Source organism: Eriocheir sinensis, unplaced genomic scaffold (genome assembly GCF_024679095.1).
Source record: "Eriocheir sinensis breed Jianghai 21 unplaced genomic scaffold, ASM2467909v1 Scaffold617, whole genome shotgun sequence".
Lineage (NCBI taxonomy): Eukaryota > Metazoa > Arthropoda > Malacostraca > Decapoda > Varunidae > Eriocheir > Eriocheir sinensis.
The window spans coordinates 10001-33537 of record NW_026111962.1 but is presented as its reverse complement, the minus strand read 5'-3'; the positions used below and the strand labels follow the sequence as shown (position 1 = coordinate 33537).

General features: G+C 40.5%; 1 protein-coding gene across 3 annotated transcripts; it reads right to left on the bottom strand.

The window, feature by feature from the left end:
* Positions 1–422: 422 nt before the first annotated feature.
* On the bottom strand, positions 423–15542 carry LOC126993458 (thioredoxin-related transmembrane protein 1-like). 3 transcript variants are annotated; one of them, XM_050852598.1, is made up of 6 exons: positions 15362–15542; positions 14197–14358; positions 13872–14028; positions 9134–9253; positions 8736–8816; positions 423–4271 (listed from the first exon to the last, which is right to left on the bottom strand). In XM_050852598.1, the coding sequence occupies exons 1-6, from the start codon at positions 15505–15507 to the stop codon at positions 3996–3998; spliced, it is 942 nt and encodes a 313-aa protein (XP_050708555.1). In that variant the 5' UTR covers positions 15508–15542; the 3' UTR covers positions 423–3995. The 3 variants fall into 3 exon arrangements, with proteins under 3 accessions (XP_050708555.1, XP_050708554.1, XP_050708556.1); XM_050852597.1 differs by having other exon boundaries at positions 8724–8816; positions 15362–15540; XM_050852599.1 differs by lacking the exon at positions 15362–15542 and adding an exon at positions 14955–15119 and having other exon boundaries at positions 8724–8816.
* Between the last annotated feature and the right edge of the window lie 7995 nt (positions 15543–23537).

The window sequence follows — 23537 nt, the reverse complement described above, 5'->3', positions numbered from 1 at the left end:
ATGCACTCCTTGCTATTCCTACCTATAACTTAATTTTATAAAGGGTCTTATAGTTCACTCTACTTGAGATATGAAAAGTTCTGACGTAAGATGTGGCTTTCTTAATCTAGTTGTAACAAAATATATTTTATTTATTCATATTCTTAACAAGAGGTTTTGTAAGTTGGAAAATTTTTGAGTAATTCAAGAATATTTAAATGTTTATGATGGTATGTTCCTGTACTTTTTTTTAACTGAAGCCTCATGTTTCAAGTAAGAACTTTTACTGATTTATAAAGTTGTGCATATGGTTTTGATGAAATGTTGTGAAGCTTATTATGTAAATAGTGTTTACCAATCCTAAAATAGGAGGCAGTATATCCAATGTATCTATATACATTTGACTGTGAACAAATCCTGCAAGGACAAGAAATCAGTAATCATGCCTTTTGAATCTTTTACTCATTGGTTATTTAAAGCTGACTTGTAGACTGCCTTACCCTTTCTCTTATTGTAAGTCAGGCATTGTCAAAATTAGATAATATTACAACATTTCCCCCAAAATAATAGAGCAACAGGTAAGGAACTTTCAACAAATATTCATGTGAGCAGGATATATCAATTAGTTTACACAGCTCTACCCGTAAAAAATAACTGAATACAAGAACCATGGGGGCCTATCCAAGGGTAAAATGGTAAATGTCCTCAATGTCCTACATCTATTTCAGACTATTTGGTAAGGTACAGAAAGTACAGTTTTTAACAACTGGCAAACATTGAGCATCCCAACAAACAATATATATGAGCAACATTCAGTAGTTCACTACTGAAGAATCCTCCAATAGTGGGTAAAACTGAATTGTGCAACACTAAATCTGCAGGAAAATAAATACATCATGCTATATTTTCAATTTGGAGTATATATCACAGTGTCAACTGCTGGATAAAAGCACACGTTGGTTCCAAACATTCATCACTGTAGGACCTTTGGCATATAGATACGTGTAAGATGTTTTTTGACTAATGGGTGAGAGAACATTAGAGACAAAGGAAATTATAAGTACATAATTCAACATTCAAGAAACAGAGGTGCATTAAACACCAGAATGTGTTAGTGTATGGGAAAAGGTGTTGTCCTCCTGCACAAAGAGTAGACACAGATGAGGGTTGGAGCAGGAGTTAGATTAAGGCTGTGACCACACAATGTCACACAGGTTCTTTTGTCTAAACCCACATGGCAGTCTCATAACCTTTTAACATGCAAGTTTCAACCATGACTTTTTTTTTCTTTTTTTTCAGAGCCATTCACAACTCATTTTACAATACAGCTCCTTGCCTGTGGAATGGTGGCATGCTGTGAAAGGACCACAGCCTAAGTTGCATCTGCTGGAACCAGAGCCTGGAACCTCACAGAGCTTTTTGTGTGATGATCACTATACTATCTAGTCACACCACAATAACGTATCGTGAATTCTGCTTGTAACATAACCACAAATCAATAATTGCTATAGATTTACCCACCATAATGGATACTTGCTAGACTATTCAGACATTTGCTTCTTTTGGCCAAGTTGAATTTGGGGTACAATGCAAATACTCCATTTCCTGTGCCACTTGGTATGAATGATAAACAGTAAGACAATTTTATATGAGATAAACTTTGTGACAAATAGTTTGTATTCTTAAGGATACAGGGGTCATTAAGGCATAAATTTAGCATTTATGCATGCCAGGAGGTACTCAGGATAGGTTATTGTGGTGACTAGATAGTGTAGTGATCATCACAAAGCTTAACAAGTATCTAGTTTTGCTTCAAACCAGGGGGGCAGTGGCTGTGTGGTGGTGACTAATCAAATGCAGCACATAGATGTGAATACAGGGTCTTAAGTTCTGCTGATAGCTTATCATTTTGACTTCATTGTTGAATTGCCAAGAATAACCCACATGTTGTTCATCAACAACTTCAGTCATGTGAAATAAGAAAAATTAGTTAAGCCTCGGTCACACATTCACATATCAATCCCACGTATGCTCATGCATGTGATTTTTGGCTCATACGTGGCCATACGCGGGGTTTGCTGTGGCTACAAAGAAGAGCATAAATCATGTGACATCACAGAAATTGAAACATGAACCAGAAGCAGATTTTGCCAACTACATAAGAAAGGACCACCTTCAGGTGGTGGAACCTCCATCCCAGACCCACCGCCTGACCTTGACAACCAATAGGCAAAGCCTCAATATGTCGCTGAACAACAGGGTAAATCTTTATGAAACTTTGCTAGAAGTTTCTCCGTTTCTGATGTCACACCGAGTAGTTTGCTGAGCAAAGGTTGCCTATGTGGACGAGGCCTTGCTCATCTGACTTTGCTCCATGACTACTTCCTCTTCCCTAGTGGCCTGTCCACATTATTGAACAGTGCCCAGCAGGCAATGCATGGTGAGCAAATTTCATTCACTTCTCAAGCAGTTACCAAATGGAGCAATTCCTGGCAGGCTCCACACTTAACAGACAAAGTCAGTTGGGCATGCCTGTGATATTCTCCAAACTATTGTGGGTAGGCAGTCCACGGCACTAAATCACTGAACAGTGATTGGTAATTTTGCTTAACTGTGGGCATGGGCTACCTGCTAGTTTAGCCATCTAAGTTGCAAAAACATTTACAATGATGGGCGTTTCACTCGTGCTTGATAGTGTTGACATGTTTTTTATGAGGCTCTGTTAATTGAATGGTTGTTTATCTGCCTCCATATTATCAGGCAATTCATGTGTGTTGTTGTACACTCCAACACCAGTCTCTGGCTTGCCTGGGTCAATAAACTTTCATATGCTATTCACACAACCAAAATATTATTACATAGCATAAAGCAGCAAGATAAAAATACATGACAGATGGAAGGCAAGCTTGTAATGGTTTGAAACCTGTGTATTCTTGTATGTGTGGCCTCATGATAGTTTTAGTGTGCTGCTGTCCACAAAATGAGCCTCTCCAAATCTCTGGGCCCTGACCCAGGTGGAGTTGAGATCTGATGTTTGAGTGTACAACATACAAACTTAACCCAGGAAACTGGCAAAGCCTGTTCTGTTGGGCATTCCTCAATAGTGTGGACAGGCAAGTAAGGGTATTTTGATGGCTTAGTCATGGTTTCCCTCCTTATGATGTCTCTCATGCACACCACCCACCATCCAAATCTGTGTATTAGAACACGATTTGGTAAGTGTTTGCTCGTAGGGCACTGCCTCATAATGTGGAGGGGGGCCTAAGATGGCAATGAATGGGGAAAAATTTGATACCAGAGATGAGTACCCAGGCCTACTCACAGAAGGTACGAAAGGTGTTGATACTGAACGACTTCCCAAACAAATTACAAATGTTAGAAAATTGGATTAAATGTGTATATTATTACATGGGGAACTGCTGTGAAGTGGACTGTAACAATTTAGATTTGTAGTGTTATCTGTTTTATAAAATACATTTTGGGAAATTTAGGGTAGCACCTCATATAAAGTTGTTGATCAAAAGCTAAATAACAATGAGCAAATATTTGTATACTTAGTGTGCTGGTGTTTAGTTGACATCTTTCCTTTGTTTCTAATGCATTCATGATTATCAAACTTACCTTATGAACTCTCCAAGCATCACTCAATAAACTAAACATTACCAAAAGGTACTATCAGGACTGCAAGAACTTTTTAAAATTCTTGGAACCATATATATTTATCCTGCTATAACTTGCACAAGCTATTTGTTGTCATATAGTACAACCTCAAATTTATAGTCATTATTACACACTATGCTACAGGTTTCCCTTAAAATGAATGTTTTAAAACACATTACTCAATCACAGGAAAACATTTACTTAAAGGCTGAATTTAAATGATCTTGTCAAATAAGATGCTTTTATCTCACTCAAGCAAAGATATAGCCAAACATTAGGGTTCTGCCTACAAGGGTTATTTGTTCAACAAAGTGGAAGTAATAATATTCATATAGGAGCCTAAGGTGTCAAATCTACTAGTCTCTCCTGGGACGGCGGCGGCGAACCTCTGGGGAGCTTTTGAGGCCTTCCTGGCATTCCTCCTCCTTTTCCTCCTCCTCCTCACTAGCCTGGGAATCCTTGTCCTCTTCAGCTTGGGAATCCTCCCTGCCTTCTCCATCACTTGCTGACTTTTTCTCTTCATCCTCTGCCTCATTGTCACTCTTATTTCCTTGGAGAGGCTCTGCTTCGGCCACTTCTTCTTTCATGTTACATTCTGCTTTGACTTCTGAATCTTCAACCAAATCTTCTTCCTATAAAAGAACATTCCATTAATTATCATCATTATCAGTGATCTTGTGTCCGACAGAAGCTGAGTGAGGGGAAGAAAAGGAGAGACAATTTGATAATTATGATGTGTACTAAGTAAATACAGTTGATGGGGCTTAGGGCCCGCTTAGCCCCTAACATATTTCAGGGAGAACATGCCATTCACTTCTCCAATATCTACATTTTGGTCTCTGATACCAGGAGTGATAATACAGGTGGTCGTCGACTTATGACCTCGATTGGTTACGACCAACTGGTCGTAAGTTGGTCAGAGTGGTCGCCAGATTTGAATTTGCAGTTTCAATCATTCAATCGTTGATGGGATTTCAGGTCCCGCTCCACTGTCAGCGCAGCCCTCCACAGGGCCGTCAACAATAATGATGTTAGCCTCAATGATAATCCTCAATATGCACTTATTCACAACGTCATAGTGAGTGAGTCTTAAATGCTTTCATGGATAACCTGACTTTAGGGCCCACAGTCAATCGAGGAAATACACTTGCAAGAATCCATCGCCAGGACCTTCACGTTATTTAATCATCTTTTTCTACTCCTGGAGCCTAGGGTCCAGGTACAATGTTCAAAAGGTCCGAATTCGGACCGCTGGCTGCCAGTTGAGTAGCCCTGTCCCAGACCATACCGTGGCTTCTGTAGCTTTGATGCCAACTCCCATCTTTCTAGGTTGGTCCGAGTGACAGAGGGAATGTGGCAATTTGTGGCTCTTTCACTCCTCCTCCTAGGTCATTCATGGCTTCCAGAGCTTTGGTGCCACCTCCCATCTCTGTCTGCTGGCCGGCGTGAGGGCGGAGTGTGACGATTTGTGGGTCCTTCACTGCCCCTCTTCACCCACTCTCCTCTCCCTTTCCCCCTTTCTCCATTCACTGGTTGAAGGTGGGAGGGTGGGATTCAGCACTATGTGACTTATGGAACTTTGCAACTTTTTTTTATTTTTTTTATATTTTTTTTTTTACGTTGATTGCCTATTGCGCCGGTAGGCATCTTCCCGGTGGGGCCTGATGGTCGGCCCAAGGCTTCTTCCAGGTGGGGCCTGATGGTCGGCCCAGCCCGTTCTGGCGCAGGCGAGTGTTTAAAGTGGCGCCATCTTGCAGAGGGTCCTTGACTTACAATGGAGTTTCATTCCTATGACACGTCATAACCCAATTTTGTATGCAAGTCGAAACAGCCTTTATTAGAAGCAACTGTTAGCCCAACCCTCACACATCCAATGTTCGTCACCATTTCTCCCTTTTCCAATCATTTCACACTGTCTAATTTCAGTTCCATTGAGATGGCTTTCCTTTTCTTCGTAGCAAAAGTGTGCCTTATGCTTGGGGGACATAATGAAGGCCAAAAGTCAATGAAAAAAGAACACAAGTCAAAGAAAGTGAAAGCACAAGAAACAAAAATGGCATACAGCGGGAAATAAGCTTGCCTTCTTCCTTCATCAAGCACCGCATAGTGCGGCCACACAAGCTAGTTTCTCTGGAATTTTGTGCTGAGATTCAAAGTTGGCTGCATTTCATGAGAAACTCGGCGAAATTGTAGTCAGAATCACCAGCATGTCAGTTATTTTCTCATGAGGTCAGCAAGTTGTAGTGACAAGAAGAAAAAGAGCATGTCAGTTGGTCGGCCCAGTAGCTATCATGCTTATTCCACTACCACAACGAGTTCCACGAATGTAGATAAGCTTGGAGTAATCAGGTTGAGCAGATCTTGAACCAAGTGAAGCCACTGCCTCATTGTGTCTGGGTCCTCATTGCTAAGTTCTCGTTGCATTTTACGGTAGCAACCTGTAGCACACACTCTCCCTTTGTCTACAAGCCAACCATTCATGAGTTCACAGGCACTTTCTTTTCATTTCAGTCTTTTTCTTCAACAACCACCACGAAGCAACCGCTGCAACATCTGGAGCCATTGTTTGTTTTGCTTTTCAGCTGTAATGTCCGAGAATGCAACAGTCCTCCATGTGACCAAACTCAAGGATAAATTCGCAGCAGAAAACTCCCGTGAGATCATTTCAGTGGAAAATTCCCGAGAAATTAACGCGAGTAACCACGTGTGGACGCGTTCATAATTATGACAAATATCATAATTTGAAACAAGGATTTTTAATAATTTAAGGGAGTTGCATCGTAACCTCAAAACGTCATAGATCGGGGACGTCATAACCCAAGGACCCCATCTCTGACTGTTGGTCGGAGTGAGGGGAGGAGTGTGACGGTTCGTGGGTCCTTCGCTGCTGCTCTTCATAATCTCTTCTCTCCCTTCCCCCTTTCTTCATTCACTGGTTGAAGGCAGGGGGTCGGGATTCAGTGATCTGTGGCTAATGGAGCTTTGCCGTCACCCTCAATCCCTGCCTGTTGGTCAAAGTGGGGGTGGGAGTGCAATTTGTGGCTCTTTCGCTGCTCCTCTTTGCCCTCTCTCACCCCACCCCCTTTTTCTCCATTCGCTGGTGGAAGGTAGGGGACGGTATGGCAATCTGTGGCTAATGGAGCTTTGCCACCACCTCCCATCTCCGTCTGCTGGTTGCCGTGAGCGATGGGGTGCAGCAATTTGTGTTTTTTTTCGTCACTCATGGGAGAGTAGGACAATACTTTGTGTCATCCCTTCTCTTTCACCTTCCCTTTCCCCCTCTTCAATCACTGGTTGAGGCTAGTTGGGTTGGGTTGGGCAAGTTGTGCCTTTTGGGGTTTTGCCGCCATGTCCCACCTCCATCTGCTGTATGGCATGAGGGAGGGAGCACAATTATTCATTGTTCTCTTTCTGCCCCTCTGCCCCTCTTTTGGTGAAGGATAAGGCGGTGCACTGTTAGTGAGGAGAGTGGGATTATTAATGTTGTCTTTCACACCTTCCTTTTCACTGTTGTAACCTTTTTTCATGGAGTCAAAAGCTCAACCATGAAGCCTAAGCAGGGCTGCTTGGTGACCTTCAAATTCCGTGATCACAAGCTCTGCTACTTGCATGCCCTGTGTCTCTTGACTGACTTTTATCATCCTGAGGAGTGAGCTGGATGCCACGGCTGACTGGAGGCCATCTCCGAGGAGGTGTGCCCCACCTAGCTGGGGGGGGGGGCCTTCACCGACCTTAAGGATGGTTCATCGCAAGAGAAGGTCTCTCACCACAATCTCCACTCACGTGGTGACTCTGGTTGACCCCCTCAGATACAGTTGGGGTTTAGTCCTAAACCAACATTAGTGTTCCTCCTGTAGAGGGGGAATAAGCAGATGACCCCAGGGACAGATTCCTTAAGGAGGCCTTGTTCCTGGTAGGCCTGGCAAAGGGATGCAAAGCATTACAGCAGAGGTGCTGACATGTTTCTCCAGGTGGATGACGTTCTCACAAAACTGCTGTCTTCCTCTTCCCCTCACCCAAGGTCCTGGGCAAGAATAAGGGACAGGACCACAGGCACCAGTTGGTGGTAGTACCAGCTTAAAGGGAGGAAAACTATTTTCACCACCTTGCACCCACTCATTGGAAAGAGTGCAGGAAGGGGGCCAATGGTGTCCAGCCTCATGCTTTGAGGCTTGTTACCTCTCCCACTCTGTCATCGACTATTCTTGAGTTGCTTTGAGTCTCTCCCATGACATTGTAAGCCTGGCCAGGGTGCTCAACTTACATTCATGTAGTGACTTTGTATTACTGAATTTATCACAGGTTGCTTACCATAGTTTGCCCTTATTTCCTACTCTTGCACATCCGGAGTGAGGCATACAATTTTAAGGTCACTTTTTGTTTAACTTGTTCTTTTTTGGACTAATAGGTGTCTGGAGCAGTTGTCTTCTTGCCCCTTCTCCAAGTGGCCTTTGACCTCTCACCCTTCCGTTTCCACCAAATGTATCGCCTTCGGTTCCCTGAGGGGAGTCTCCTTGGGATAGGAATGAGCTGGCTTGCTTTGTGAGGGTGGCTGATGGGGTGGTGTTGGGCAGCCAAATGTATTCTTTCCTGTCTCACTGGGTTCACAAGTTCCAGTGGAGCCTGGCTTCATTCTGTCCAGACATGGGACAAGGTTGCCAGTTATACCCAGGGTTGCCCCTGGAATACGATGGAGTCCTCTATCGTTTGCAAGTGTACTAGCTCTTTTGTAACACAAAAATAGGCTTTTCATACCTAAAAGCCATAGTTTTCTTTATAATTATTCTCAATTAACAGCTACAGAAGTATGTACATTCTCTGAATAGGAATTTGTCTCAATGTATGTCATGCCACAGGAATGTTACATTTTACATTCTACAAGTTTTAATGAGACTAAAGATTTGACAAAGGTTGGAGTGCACTAGGATACTGTATTTATCAGTACTTTCATTTACCCACCACACTCCAAGTGTAACAGTTAAGATATGCAGCCTATGTTTTTAGAAAAAAATAATCATGTCTAATCCATATTACTAAAAAAATATTAATACTAGTACTAATGGTAATAAAATCTGAAAACTCACATCATCATCTACCTTCTGTCCTGCACTTGTGACCACTGTGGAAGGTCCTGGTGCCTTTGGTGGGAACACAAAATCTATGATGCATACCAAAATCTGAAAGCAAGGAATGCATGGGTGTGAAGAAAGTCATCACACCACTTAACTCTTTTTTGAAGACAAAAGTATGTATATCAAAGGGTAACAATTTTCTTTTCTACCATTACAGCCATCCTATTCAATTTGGTAAGTAGAGAATACATTTGATGAAAGAGTTACATAAGTTTGGTAAAAAAAACTATGGTTAATATTTATTCACACAAGTGTTGAAAAGATTTTTAATTTTTGGTTTTGCCTATTTACTTTTTATTTATCTAATCACTAATCTTCACCTTAATATTGCCCTTAATTTGCTGAAGCTGACCAGAACTTACCAAGCCAAGAAGTGCACCGACCAGAATGGTGGCCAGGGCAAACACCAGGTAGGAGCCCCAGGTGGGAAGGCCATACTCCTCCACCAGCACAGAGTGTACAGAGCGCAACACCATGGACAACTGGAGCAACAAAGGTTCAGTGTGAGAAGCTGCCTAAACATTAGCAGTAAACACACTTGGAAATTGTGAGAACTGGTAGAAACCATTCTACTGCAGTTAGTAGAATTTTTTTTAACTGGAAGTTGGAAGGGGAACAAGCAGCAGATTTCACTAAAGTAGTACTTTTTTCCCTGATGTAAATGACTATACATTAAAATGACTAACTTTTTGATGTATTACCCACTTAATATAAAAGTATGAAAAGAACTTCATAACACTTGTAACAAGATAACCAAACAATTTTAACACTATACAAAAAGCATTTGAAAATAACAATTTCAAAATTGTATCAGGCAGGGGATATGAACATTGATATGAATTTGAATTAGAACCGTATAAAATTTAAAAAAGGATAAACTTAAACCACTCCAGCTACATCAAGAACAATACCCAAGGTACTGCAAACATATATAATTATAATCTCAAACATATGTCAGGAAGCAGACACTGGTAATTATATATGATCTACTGGTTTCTCCAACTTAAAGAAAACCCAAGTGAAAAATGTATATTGCATAGCTTTCACTTTTTCTTGGACTTCTGTCATCAAACATGATCCATAATTGTTCCTTATTTTGAAAAGAGAGTAGGAGACATGTTCAAGATAAGCTCATTTTCTGTTATATAATGAACTGAGACTAGTACTTGTGAGTTTGTCTAATGAAAATTCTCTCTCTCTCTCTCTCTCTCTCTCACACACACACACACACACACACACACACACAAAACACTGCATATCATTACAAACAATAGAGTAAAAGTGTTTCCAAGTGAAAAATTATAGGATTCAGAAGATGCTCACTACAAACAAGTGTCTTCAAAATAATACACACCCAGGAAGAAAAATAATGTATACACGAAAATATGGGCTCTCTCATCTCAAGATAATATGATGACCACCACAAACCTGGACACTATAATACAGCCAGGCAAAATGCAGCACTGATAAAAAGACTGTGCAGTCTACACTTTAAAGTTTCTTCTGTATATGAAATTCAGGACATGTATTGCTCCATAGAAACAATGTAATTTTCACATCAACATGTTGGCAAATTTCTTGCTCCTTCAAATTTAAAACAACGGCAGTAATTACTTAAAAAAGTCTGTTGAATCATCCTTAAAATGAATAACAAAACAATAAATATATAAATATACATGAAGTGAAAAATAAAAGCTGAAAGTTAGTAAATGAACATACATCTAATACATCAAATAATTTAATTCAACCTTTGATTTATGATTTAACTAAAGACCTATGACTTAACTGTGAACTTCATGTGGTAATTAATAATGGTGCTCCGAACACATGAGGTCTCAGATGGCAGAAGAGCAACTGGGTGTTTAGTGATTTTCACTTTATTTAGAATATTTTCAATTTCAGATATAGTCAGAGAAATTCTGCTTGCCAGTACACTATGTATACTGACAATGTCATTAGCACAACAAAGTTTTAGGTTGTTAAAACTACGTTATTTCTAACAAAAGGAAAAAACTATTTGTAAACACTTGTACTGTGCACAATATCAATAGTACAGGTAACCACTCCCCCCCATTTAGGAACCCACACTTGCAGATTTCCAAACTCATGGATTTTCCAGAAGATAAAAAATGAGATCTATACTGATTTTCCTCACTTTCTCACCTGCTTCTCAGCACTGACAATGGTGGCAGTGCCCAATGAATCTGTTCTGTAAATATACATATTAGTCTACAAGTGTTGGTTTTATTCCCCTCAAGAAAATCACGTTAGTGATTATCCCGTCTATTGCCCTTTCCTTATGAACGGCCAAATTGTCTGCAGGTGGACCGTGAATGTTTGGAGTGGCATTGTGAAATTTTTTTGTGGTTGCCTTTGTGCAACTGGGGGAGAATCCATGAATGTGCAAATCCACCAATAGTGAACCCACGAATATGGGCGGACAGGTGTACTGTCTAATTAAGAAATACGAAGCTGTAAATATCTATTATTTTTTAGTCACTACTGTTTTTATTAACTTACAATTTTCATACAGTAAAGGTCTGATAATGCTGAGTCCAATAATCTGGAAATCCCAATGGTTTGGAATTTTCAGCCAAGGGCCAATTTTAACTTTACTGGGTAACATCAAGAAAAATTGTGAGAAAAATCCAAAAATACTGAAAAGCAGAAGAAAGTGATGCACTATATATATATATATATATATATATATATATATATATATATATATATATATATATATGTTGGGATAAGTTTCTTAATGGTAACATATGGCAACCTTTCTAAGGAACGTATATGAGGAGCTTTGAGCGATTTTTATTTGTTAGCCTACTCTGACGGGAGAGAAAAAGAATACAGTTTCTCGGTGTAACTCGGGAACTACTAAGGATTTCAGAGGCTGTGCGGCCTCGTTTTTTGGGAATAATATAACAATAGATTTTGCGACAGTGTATTTCACACACTGCCTTAATTTTGAAGGGTATCGCCAACCGCCACAAGTAGAGAATAAAGGCACTTGTCCCTATACCAAGAGGGTAAAGTCATCAGTGTCAGGCAAAGATACGAACACAACTACCAGAGGCTCCGCCCACCTTGTTCCTCTTCCCTCCATCTCCCGCCTCCTCCCTTCTCCTTCAATATCTCTCTCTCTATCTCTATCTCTCTCTCATGTAGCTTCGTAACTATAATGAATGAAAGGCATGCATTAATTGTAGTGGCGTTATATACTCTTCCTAATACTGATAGGCATCCTTTAAATAAAGTTGAGAGTAGGGTAACGTGTTACTTACATAGCCTAATTACCTCCGTAACTATTGGTAGCGTAGTGGTTTGGTGGTTTATGGTGTACGTTTTAGGGCTATTGTATAGCATGTACCTACTGATAAAAGTAATGGTGCTCTTATCGCCAAATTATAGTGGTGCTATTAATTTTATTGTCAGGGAAGAGCTGAAAGTATGGTAACGGGAAGAATTGAAGGTATAACAACAAAAACAAACGAGAGAGAAACAAATACAAGCGAGCAATCGTTCTACCATCAATCATGGTAGTCATCATTTACCACCTCACCCTACTCTCACATGTCATTACGTCCACGGCCCAGATGTGTATCACTATACTCAAAATTAAAGTCCCAGTATCACATCAAGCATGCCTTAATTGAAAAAAATCATTCTAGAGTATGTATGTATCTTCCAGAGAGAGAGAGAGAGAGAGAGAGAGAGAGAGAGAGAGAGAGAGAGAGAGAGAGAGAGAGAGAGAGAGAGAGAGAGAGAGAGAGAGAGATTGAGTGAGAAGGGAGGAGGCGGGAGATGGAGGGAAGAGGAACAAGGTGGGCGGAGCCTCTGGTAGTTGTGTTCGTATCTTTGCCTGACACTGATGACTTTACCCTCTTGGTATAGGGCCAAGTGCCTTTATTCTCTACTTGTGGCGGTTGGCGATACCCTTAAAAATTAAGGCAGTGTGTGAAATACACTGTCGCAAAATCTCGTACCGATACGATTGTTCGTTACGATATTATTCCCAAAAAACGAGGCCGCACAGCCTCTGAAATCCTTAGTAATAGGCTTATGAGGATTTTGAGGACCCCTTAAGAATCCTTACTAAATTCTGCTTCGAAACATATATTCAGCTAAAAAAGTTGGCCTACAAAATTTTGAGCTAGTGAATGGGGAAGAGTTGGTACTTCAGATTTATTGCCTAAAATACTCTATATGGAGACTTGAAACAAGTTTGTATTGTTTATATATATAATTTCCTTTACTTTTATGTGCGCATGCTCTAGTACAAGTCTTTATGAAGCCATTGATACCAAATTTATTGGGGTGCAATACGTCCGAGAATGTAGAGTATCGCGGAGGCAAAGAAAGGCCGGTCGGGCCTGAGATATGTATGATGAGTGGAACAGAAACTTATGGTGCGCGAGAGGGTTAACATGATTTTTGGGGCAATTATATATCATCAGTTACTGAGATGATGAAAAATGTATACTTGAGTACTTTTTTAATTTCCTGCCAACAGACACAAAGTGGCTGAAGCTACTGGCATAGTGTGAAAATTGGTTTTGTCAGTTGCTGGAACAGGATATAGTTACAAAGAATGGGAGTAGAACATTTCACATTTCTTACTAATGTGTGTGATGCCATTTTGTTTTCTCTTATTGACAATGTGCTAAAGTGAGACACTTATAATGATCATAAATATAACTGGATTCACTTTACATTTTCCTAGATGTTTAGTATGCAAACTTGCCATTCATTTTTCTCAAAACCAGATATTCATTATTTAACCCTTCTGCCATCAGACACTTCATATTTACTTTGTGCAGACAATTTGTAGTGAAACAAAAAATTGTCTTACTCACCCAGCTTGATAGTTTTCTAATTTTAACCTTTATGATAAGGAAAAAATTATTATTTTGGGAATACATAAAACGAGATTCACATTTTCCATGGTATACACTGGATGGGAACTATAATCTCCATTTTTAAGTCCAAGTTATGTCATAAGTAATAAGCAGTACTGCAATTCCAAACTAATATAATGATATGTTAAAAGAAAAACACAGCTATCGAACTTTCTCAGAGTTGTGAACCTTTCCCTACCTTGAAAAATTGAGCTACTATGGACATCTGCATGGAGGCCGGAGATTTCCACGCGGGGACTTCCTCTATCTCCTCCCAGCGCTTCTCCTCAATGAAGCTCATGAACTCATCCTTGTCTCTTGACCCTCGGTACTGACGGAATACTCCGTCCTTCACACTGCAAAACACAAGGAAAAATGGTTTGATATCAAAGAAATTATCTTTCTCAGAAATATCAAACTATACACTCATCATCAGGTGTCCAATCCAGTGAGAGGTAGATCTGGCTTTATTCCAGGCAAAAACTTGTGTTTTTTGTAGATAATGGGGACAAGAACAGACTTACTGGTAAATAGTGGGGAGGGCAGTGACCATGAAGCGGCCAGAAAGTCCTGGGGAGGTAGTGACATCTACCTGGCCCACAGAGATCCCCAAGTCATCACTCCAGCTGGCAAAGTCTGCCCAAATAGGCTTCAGTGCCTTGCATGCTGGACACCACGGAGCAAAGCTGAAAACAGGAAAATAAATAAAGAATAAAAATTGCAAAACATTTGACTTTCACATTTATACTATGAAAATATTTGGTCAAATCAGTGAGATCATCGTGTAAAGTAACACATGCATGGCTATGTTTGTTTGCTCTTGGCAGAAAATGTTTCAGTAAATTTACTGAAAAGCAAACACCTCATTATGCTGGTGTACAAAACAATTTTTTCCAAAAATTATGTCATGCTTTCAATTTATCTGATAACTTTGTTGAAATCGCTATTGTACTATTTTTGTCCTTCCTTCGCCTCTGTCCTCTAGTGGTTAGCGTGTCTAGCTATTAATCCACGGGCATGGGTTCGAATTCTGGCCCAAGCACTGGTGTGCAGCTCACCCAGCTGTTTATCCTCCCTTTTAGGCTGGTCGATAAATGGGTATCTAGGGAAACCTGGGGAAGGTAAACTGTGGTAACCCTGATGTCACACTGGCTCTGTGTTTCACAGTAAAGGGATTATCGTGTTAGCTGGACCTTCACTGGGTGGCAGTGCTCTGCGGGTCAGTGACAGACCAGGTGTGGGGTTAAACACCTCCCCAACCTTATCTATCAAGGCAGCTCACCCGCCCCCACTTTCCATGAGTTAACTAAGCGTGTGACAGCGTTGGTGGGGCAACTTCCGGTCCGGGGCAGGTCGGTGCACTCCCCTGCCCGCCGTGACCCCCCACGGCACGGCCACACCTGGGGCTGTCCACAAGGGCGTGCCTGGCCCTCATGCCCATGACGCACAGATATTAATAAGTCGCCAACTTATGGTTAATTTTTTTGTGCTGTCACGCATGTCCAAAATTCTATTAATGTGTGTTGTCCAGCCGTAACAATGCCGCAGCTACCGGTATGACTGGCCCGGTGATCTATGTAGCTATTGGCATAAGAAGTGACGTGTTGGAGGACAGGCAGAGGAATAAGTGCTGGCGAGGCAGGTCGAGGGGCCGCCGCCACACCGGGGAGGGCGCGGCGCCATACTCACAACTCCACCATCCACTCCCCCTCAAGCATCCGGTGCCAGTTATCTTCATCGAGCTCCACGAGGCCGGACTTGGCGGTGGTCTGGCCAATGAAGATGGACACCACGAGCAGGAGGAAGAGCGTGCATCTCCGCCTGTCAGTCGCCATGGTGGTGGTGACGTCACGCACAAACAATACGCCGCCACCGCTGGTTGGCCGCCGCGCCGCCCTCAGGCCGCCGCGCGCGTGACTTGAATCCCTGAGTGCACCAGCCACTAGCAAACTGTTAAAGACAGGGTGAAAGAAATATTGAAAAGAACGTAGTGAAAAGAGTAAACAGAAAGACAAATAGTAAGAGCAAATCCAACAAGTGCCATAAGGGAGGCGGTGGCCGAGTGGTCAGCGTGCGTGGACTAGGTTTGAGTCTCATTAAAACACGCTGTTTTTTCAAACCATCGTCGAGTGGCTGGAGATTACCCACATGCTACCCAGACCTTCAGTCAACCCTAACTTCAGCGACTTCGGTCAAGAGGAGTACCGGGGTGCAGCATGGGCCAAGCAAGAGCCGTACATCACGGTAGCCACTATTAGTAAAATTCGCCTGCCAGGCTGGGGCCGTCCAAAAGGACCCTCAAGATAGCATACCGGCACTTCAGGCAGCACCTAAAAAAAAAAAAATGGAAAGGGAAACAGAAGGCACATGAATGTAGTATGTATAAAGTAAGGTGACCAGAGTCCCGCGTTTAGGCAGGACAGTCCCGCTTTTTTTTACGTTTGTCTCGCTTTTCTAAGTGTTAAATTTTGAGAAAATGGTGTGTAGTGTATGTTGCTTGTATATAGTGTGGTGTGGAAAGTAAGAGGATTTGTCTTTAGAGATCATGCTGAACTACTCTCTGGTGTTAATAAGACAACAGGGAAATAAATATATATAGATATATATATATATATATATATATATATATATATATATATATATATATATATATATATATATATATATATATATATATATATATATATTCATATATATATATATATATATATATATATATATATATATATATATATATATATATATATATATATATATATATATATATATATATATATATATATATATATATATATATATATATATATATATATATATATATATATATATATATATATATATATATATATATATATATATATATATATATATATATATATATATATATATATATATATATATATATATATATATATATATATATATATATATATATATATATATATATATATATATATATATATATATATATATATATATATATAGGGGAGAACGGTGATGATTCGGACAGTGGGATGGTCCGGCCATAGCACTTATTGTAAAGTGTATGGGACTGAGTGCCTCGAAATTTTGTGTGAATGTGCAAAACTTTGTTGCCTTGGCCCACAAAGGCACAACCACGCCCTCAGAGCTGATCTTTTCGATGCAAGTCCGATTTTATGTTTTTTTGCATCTCGTATGTAATATTTTCAAGGTGTATCGTAAGCTCTCACTTCAAAAACGTGCCAATTAGCGAGATGTAAATTATTTCGGTGACGCAGCGATGCACGGCGAAGGTAGGGTAAGGTGGGGTAAGATGCCCCCCTGGGGTGAAAGGCACCCCCTTGGTTTTGTCTTTCTTTCTTTCTTTTCTCAACCAGTCACATGATCAGGTAGGCAACGCCAACTCTGTGCTCACAGGAACTACTGGAGTAAACAATGGACAGTTGCTCTGGACATAGGGGACATTTCTTCTTTTTGACTAATTTCTTTTAAGTTTTCAGTGATTTTAATGATACCTAATTAACGACAAAGAACTTTAGAGTTAGCCTGATAGCTATGGCATATTGCATGTGATTATACTCTGCCTACTTACTTGTTAGAAAGATGGTGACATTTTGTGTATATATGAGTTGCCAGAGTAAGAGGCCCCCTGTGCCTTTAGGGTAAGTTGCCCACAGGAAGGCCTTTTACCCCGCATGTGGGCCTTTTACCCCATTATCAGCAAATTGGCAAACGGCCCTGTTTTTTTGTGTGGAGAACTATTTGCTAATAGCAAACCTTCAGAAAAATGGGTTCAATGTCGGGGTTGTAGAAATTGGCCACATGCAGAATGCACAACTGGAGTAGGCCTAGATCTGTACGTATGTCAAAACTGCGAGTCTGATTAGGCATTACAGTATTGCTATAAATAGAATTTGTTGAAGTTTTTGAAAGGCATCCATAAGTGAACTCTTTTGACTTTGAGACTATAAGGAAGTTGGTGTTTTTAACTGTTTCAGATATCAATATTCAACAGAAAGGACATATTTAATCAAATTAATTGAATATTTAGTTCCATATATTTTTCATGAAAGTAGATGTTCCTTTTGTTACAAAAATTCAGAAGAAACGGAAGCTAGTGTAATATTAGTAGTCTAAAAGAAGGGGATACCTTTTAGAAAATTAATTAATTGTTTAGTTTTAGATTCTGTTCATTAGGAGACACAAATTTGATTGTGTTCCTATATTTCACATCAAGAGAGATTTATAGGGTATAGTTTTCAAAAAGGGAATACATATTATATTTTTAAAATGCGAAAAACTATTTTCCTTATATTTCTGTGAGTTTTATTATTGTAAGCCAGTGGGCTGAAAGGCCTACCCAGTGGGCGTTTTACCCCACATGCGGGGTAAGAAGCCCCCTTTATTATTTTTTTAAATTGTCATTATAATAAGGTGCAAATCATAATGAGTGGATATAATATATACCATAGATAGGCCTTAGCCTAAGATTTCAACAGAACTTTTTAAAAAATTCTATTGCAAAAAATGTGGCTACAACAGGCAATCTCTCTTAGGGGGGGCAACTCACCCCACCTTACCCTATTGCCGTATAACACGATCACCCAGCTCTCGTGCTGGAAAAGGAGTGTGACCACACATTTGCTTTTTATAGAGTCGTGATGATTCGGACAGTTGATTTTTTCATGATTTTTATTAAATTTATATCAATTTAGGTGTTGCAACAGTTATAAAAAGGTTAATTTGGTTGATTTATATTCAGGTATTATGCTTGTGAGAAGCGAAGGAAGCCATAATATAAAATTATTGAGATATTTCTTGTAGTTCTCCTTTTATTTTTTTCCCTTATAAATATTAAGAGGATACTTTTGTCCTTACACAAATGTTTTGTAGTAGATATAATCTTGTTTATTAGCCAATCAAACTTAAGTTATACTAATATTATGGTGAGTACTATGAGTGTCCGTACCATCCCACCTCCCTGGCCGAACCATCACCACGGGTGGGGATGGTTCGGACGATTTAGAAACTTGTCTTTCATCACCTACATCTGAAAACTGGAAATAGCTACGAGTGTCATATTAGCAGCCTAAAGAGCCAAATGATGGAGGAACATTTTGAGGTCAACAAAATTACACTACTTCTTAGACTTTTTTTTTTTCTAGAAATATTTTTATAAAAAGTGGCCGAATCATCACCGCTCTCCCCTATATATATATATATATATATATATATATATATATATATATATATATATATATATATATATATATATATATATATACACACACACACACACACAAAAACACACACACACACACACACACACACACACACACACACACATATATATATATATATATATATATATATATATATATATACATATATATGTGTGTGTGTGTAGAGAGATAGAGAGAGAGAGAGAGAGAGAGAGAGAGAGAGAGAGAGAGATGGGAAAGAAGGAAACAGTGAGGCAACAGTGACGCAAGAAATTATGAAAGCAACCATGAAAGAGGTACAGGTGGAGGTGGTGGTGGTGGTGGTGGTGGGCAGCTTTGACCTCAGTTACCGTTATGTCCCACGGCTCTCTCTCTCTCTCTCTCTCTCTCTCTCGTTATTGCTCTGCTCTATATTCAACTTAGCTGATCTTAAGCATTTTCGTTTTTTTTGAATGCTAAACATAAACAAACGAGTATTTTTTTCCATTTGTCGTTCACTTTTACTCAGTCTCTTTCTCTTTAACTTTCACTCATTTCTGCCTTCAACCTCTTTTTTTTTTTTTTTTTTCCCGGTGCAGCGTCCTTTATATCCCTCGTAACGTTTTTTTTTTTATATTATTTGTTTCACAGATTTCTACGGGGGCACCATTCACACAGTCGACAGCAGCAACTCATTATCTAGTTTTATCTTTTTTTTTTCCGCGGTACAAGAGACAGTCATAGAGACGTGCAAAATAAAAATAAACCATACCTGTAAAGATCTTGCTTTTATAAGAAATAAAAAAAGGAGAATATAAGTTTCAAGGGAGAAAAGGTCAGGCAAAGCCCCTCCACACCAGTGCAATGATGATCAATGGTCAGCCATGACCACACCACCGCTCGTCAGTGCGCCAGTGAGTCTGTCACTAAATGTTTTGTGCCGACGCCCGGAGCCCATTCACCGCAGCAGACAGGCCCACCTCAAGGTCTCCCTATACTCGTAGAGGTGTCGTGATGGGAAGGCATCCGCGTCACGGTGACCTGACATTTGCTCAATAAAGTGGTCTGTCAAATATTCACCGAAGTAAAACCTCGAATAATGCATACAGAGGGACAGGAATTCATCATTATCTCAACACTTACTCTGAGGGCAAAAAAATTATCAGGGAATTCGTGATAACTGTTCCGTATCACTTTCCTGACGAAGAAGGAGACGGCCAAGGCCAAGACAAAAGAGACAAAAAGCCCGTAACACATTGCTCCCTATAAAAGGAGGCGGAGGAAGATGCCGGGAAACATGATGAAATTTAGTTCGTGAGACCCTCCTCTTGAAATATGAAAAAACCCCACTCAGTAATATAAGAGTGAACAGAAATCTTCTTTATATCATCAATTTCGAGCCATAGTAAACTCTGTAACAACCGTCCATCCATTGCATTTCCTCCTTCTTAAGCAGTGCAGGACACCACCACCTCATGACCGGACGCATGCTGCACACTCTCCCTTGGCTGCCCATCACACGGTGCTCATGCTGACTTCCGAGGACCTCATCTCGAGTGTATCCTCCTCCGTGGTGGAGTGAATAGCATCTCTAGTTACGAACCCGTGAACCTGGGCAGTCGGCGTTGAGTTCATCCAGCTCTTTATCCTCCTTTGCGAGCTGGTCGATAAATGGATCCCTGAGGAAACCTGTGAAAGGTAAAATGTGGTAACCCGGCTGTCATACAGGCCCTGTTTCCCGGAGTAATGGGCTCTTCCCACCAAAGGCTCAAGGGTCAGTGCGACGGAGTGAGCACTGAGACCACGCGCAGCTATAGCGTATGCCCCAAACTTTACCTTTTTTTCTCGAGACAACATTTCCTCGCACAGTATATATACTGGCAACAGCGTCACTTTCACATCCCCCTGCGGGCTACAGGTGGCCTATGCATCTACTTCTCACTGCTTACCTAAGAACCATGATTATGGAAATATATCTCAATAATTAGTTAGATAAAAAAAATCTCTATAAATACATACACATACATGCATACATGCCTGTATGCATCATGCACGCGGGCGGGCACACACACACACACACACACACACACACACACACACACACACACACACACACACACACACACACACACACACACACACACACACACACACAGAAACTATGCTGCAAAAAGTTGACCTTGGCCACACCTCTCCCTAATAAGAGGTGCTAGCGGGACCTCAGCGAAAGAAATGTCTGGGCCTTGAATAAATGTGGAATATTAAAGACGTGGCTGCGAAACTTATCGGCTGTCTTTAACGGAGGGTCTACTTATTAGTGGAGTGACACAAAACGCAACCGAACTCATACAAAATCCACGCCCCCGTGCAGGCCGACACACTTCAAGGCAAGGCATTCTCATTCACTAGTCTGGCAAGCCGCTGGGAAACTTACTTGTCTTCCTTCCGCTTATTTCTCTCTCTCTCTCTCTCTCTCTCTCTCTCTCTCTCTCTCATACTTTCCCTCTCTAAAGCATTATCTGTTTACAGGTTATCGAGGGATGTGAAAATCGTGTACATATTTTGATGACACCATATTCCTACTATATTATTATTATTATTATTATTATTATTATTATTATTATTATTATTATTATTATTATTATTATTATTATTATTATTATTATTATTATTATTATTATTATTATTATTATTATTATTGTCATTATTATTATCATTATTATTATTATTATTATTATTATTATTATTATTATTATTATTATTATTATTATTATTATTATTATTATTGTTATTATTATCATCAGTATCGCACGTAAGTGGGATAAACAGGACAGCGAGGCAAGAAAAAGGAACAGGGATTATGGTTTCGCGGGGCAAAGTCAAACAAAAAAGAACGAGATGTGTTGCAGGGACGAATCATATTCTATTACCCTCTCACAGAAGCCGAATGTTAACCGCTTCTATCTTCAGTGTCCCATGTAGTAACTGTCAAGGAGGGGAGGGGAAGTGTGACAGGCAGGTAAGTAAGTTTCCATGTATAGTGGCTGCCAGAGGAGGGAAAAAGTGTGGTAGGTAGGTAAGATAAAAAAAGACGGAGCAAACCAAGGTCCCAGCAATGAAAAACGATGCTGCCTCCACCTTTTCACGTAGTAGTTGTTGTCAGGTGAGTTGTTGTCTGGAGAAGAAAAAAAAAGTGGCAAGTAGGTAGGCAACACAGCGATTGAGTGAGCCAGGATTCCAACAGTGATACAGGAAAGGACGTGTTGCATATATGATCATCTGTTCCCTTTTCACAGCAACCAAATGTTAACTAGCATCTTCATTCTTCCATCCGTTTTGCTGGTGAACTCTGGAACAGCCTGCCTCTGTCTTTATTTCGTCATGTCTACGATTTAAACACTTTCAAGAAGGGTGCATGAAGACACCTCTCCAAATGACTCTGGCCTCTCTATTTTGAACACTTCTACTTAACACTGTGTGGGAGAAGCGCCACTGCGGGCTTTTTTGTTTCTTATTTTTTTTTTTGCGCCCTTGAGCTGCCTCGTTTTCCGTAAAAAAAACCCTCTTATCTTCCTTCTTTCATGTGGTAGTTTTCAAGTGGGGATGGAGGCGCAGTCATGAGGTAAGCAACAAAATAAATGAGAGAAAACTCGTGGTTTCACACAAACACGCTCTCGCCCGCCTTCATAGAGAATGTCTCCCACCAGAAACGAATGAAGATGCTCGGTCTCCTGTAGTAGTTGTCGAGGGAGGAAATGTGGTAAGTAGGTTAGCAACAAAATGGCAGGTAAAATTAAGCACACACACATGAAAATGATCTCTCCTACATTCATAGTGATTATCACCCATCCCCTTCTCATAGAATACGAATATAAGCCGCCCTGTCTCTAGTATAGTAGTTGTAAGGGGAGGAAAAGGCGGTAGTAGGCAGGTAGGTTAGCAACAAACTGAGTAAACTTTTGATCCAACTAATGAATAACACACTCGCCCTCCTGCTTAACAATCTAATGCAATCACAGGCGCGTTTACCAGAATGAAAATTTTAGAAATAAAGAAAACTATCTTGATATATTTTTCATACTCCCATCACATGAAAAGTTCCAGATACAGGTCATTACTATCCACCCCACTAAAATGAGCAGGGCATACGACTTAAATCTTGTTCGATGTGAATTTCTTTTAGCATTTCTGGAGATCTTGGAAATATTTGCTTGGCAGCATCAAGTAAATGGTTTATCTGGCTGAGTAGTGCGGCGTCCTCAACCTTCCCGAGCAGTTTCTCTTTTTTCTCGCCTTCCTGCTAATGCTTCTTTAATTTATTGGTGGCTGGGTAGTTTATCCTCTCAGGGGTCCTGTGTCCCTATCCTCAGTTAGCAGTCATTCCAGTCCCTGATTTGGATTGCTTGGGCATGGGCCTACAGCCTCTCACTGTAAAAACACACACACAAAACAAATCAAGAGGTAGAGGTCTGGTTAGTGGCGTGAGCCTCGACCTCGACATGGTTCTGCTGGCAGGCTCACTCGATGCGGAGCCTTGGCAGGCTCACCCGATGCGGAGCCTGCCGCCTATAACGGATGCAAGGTAAAGCCTACGGGACGTCTGCATCTCGAAGTAGGAAGGGCCCCCCAGCTCCTCATTCTGTTTTGCGGGTAGCCGGGGAGGTGCAGAAGCGGCAACCCCT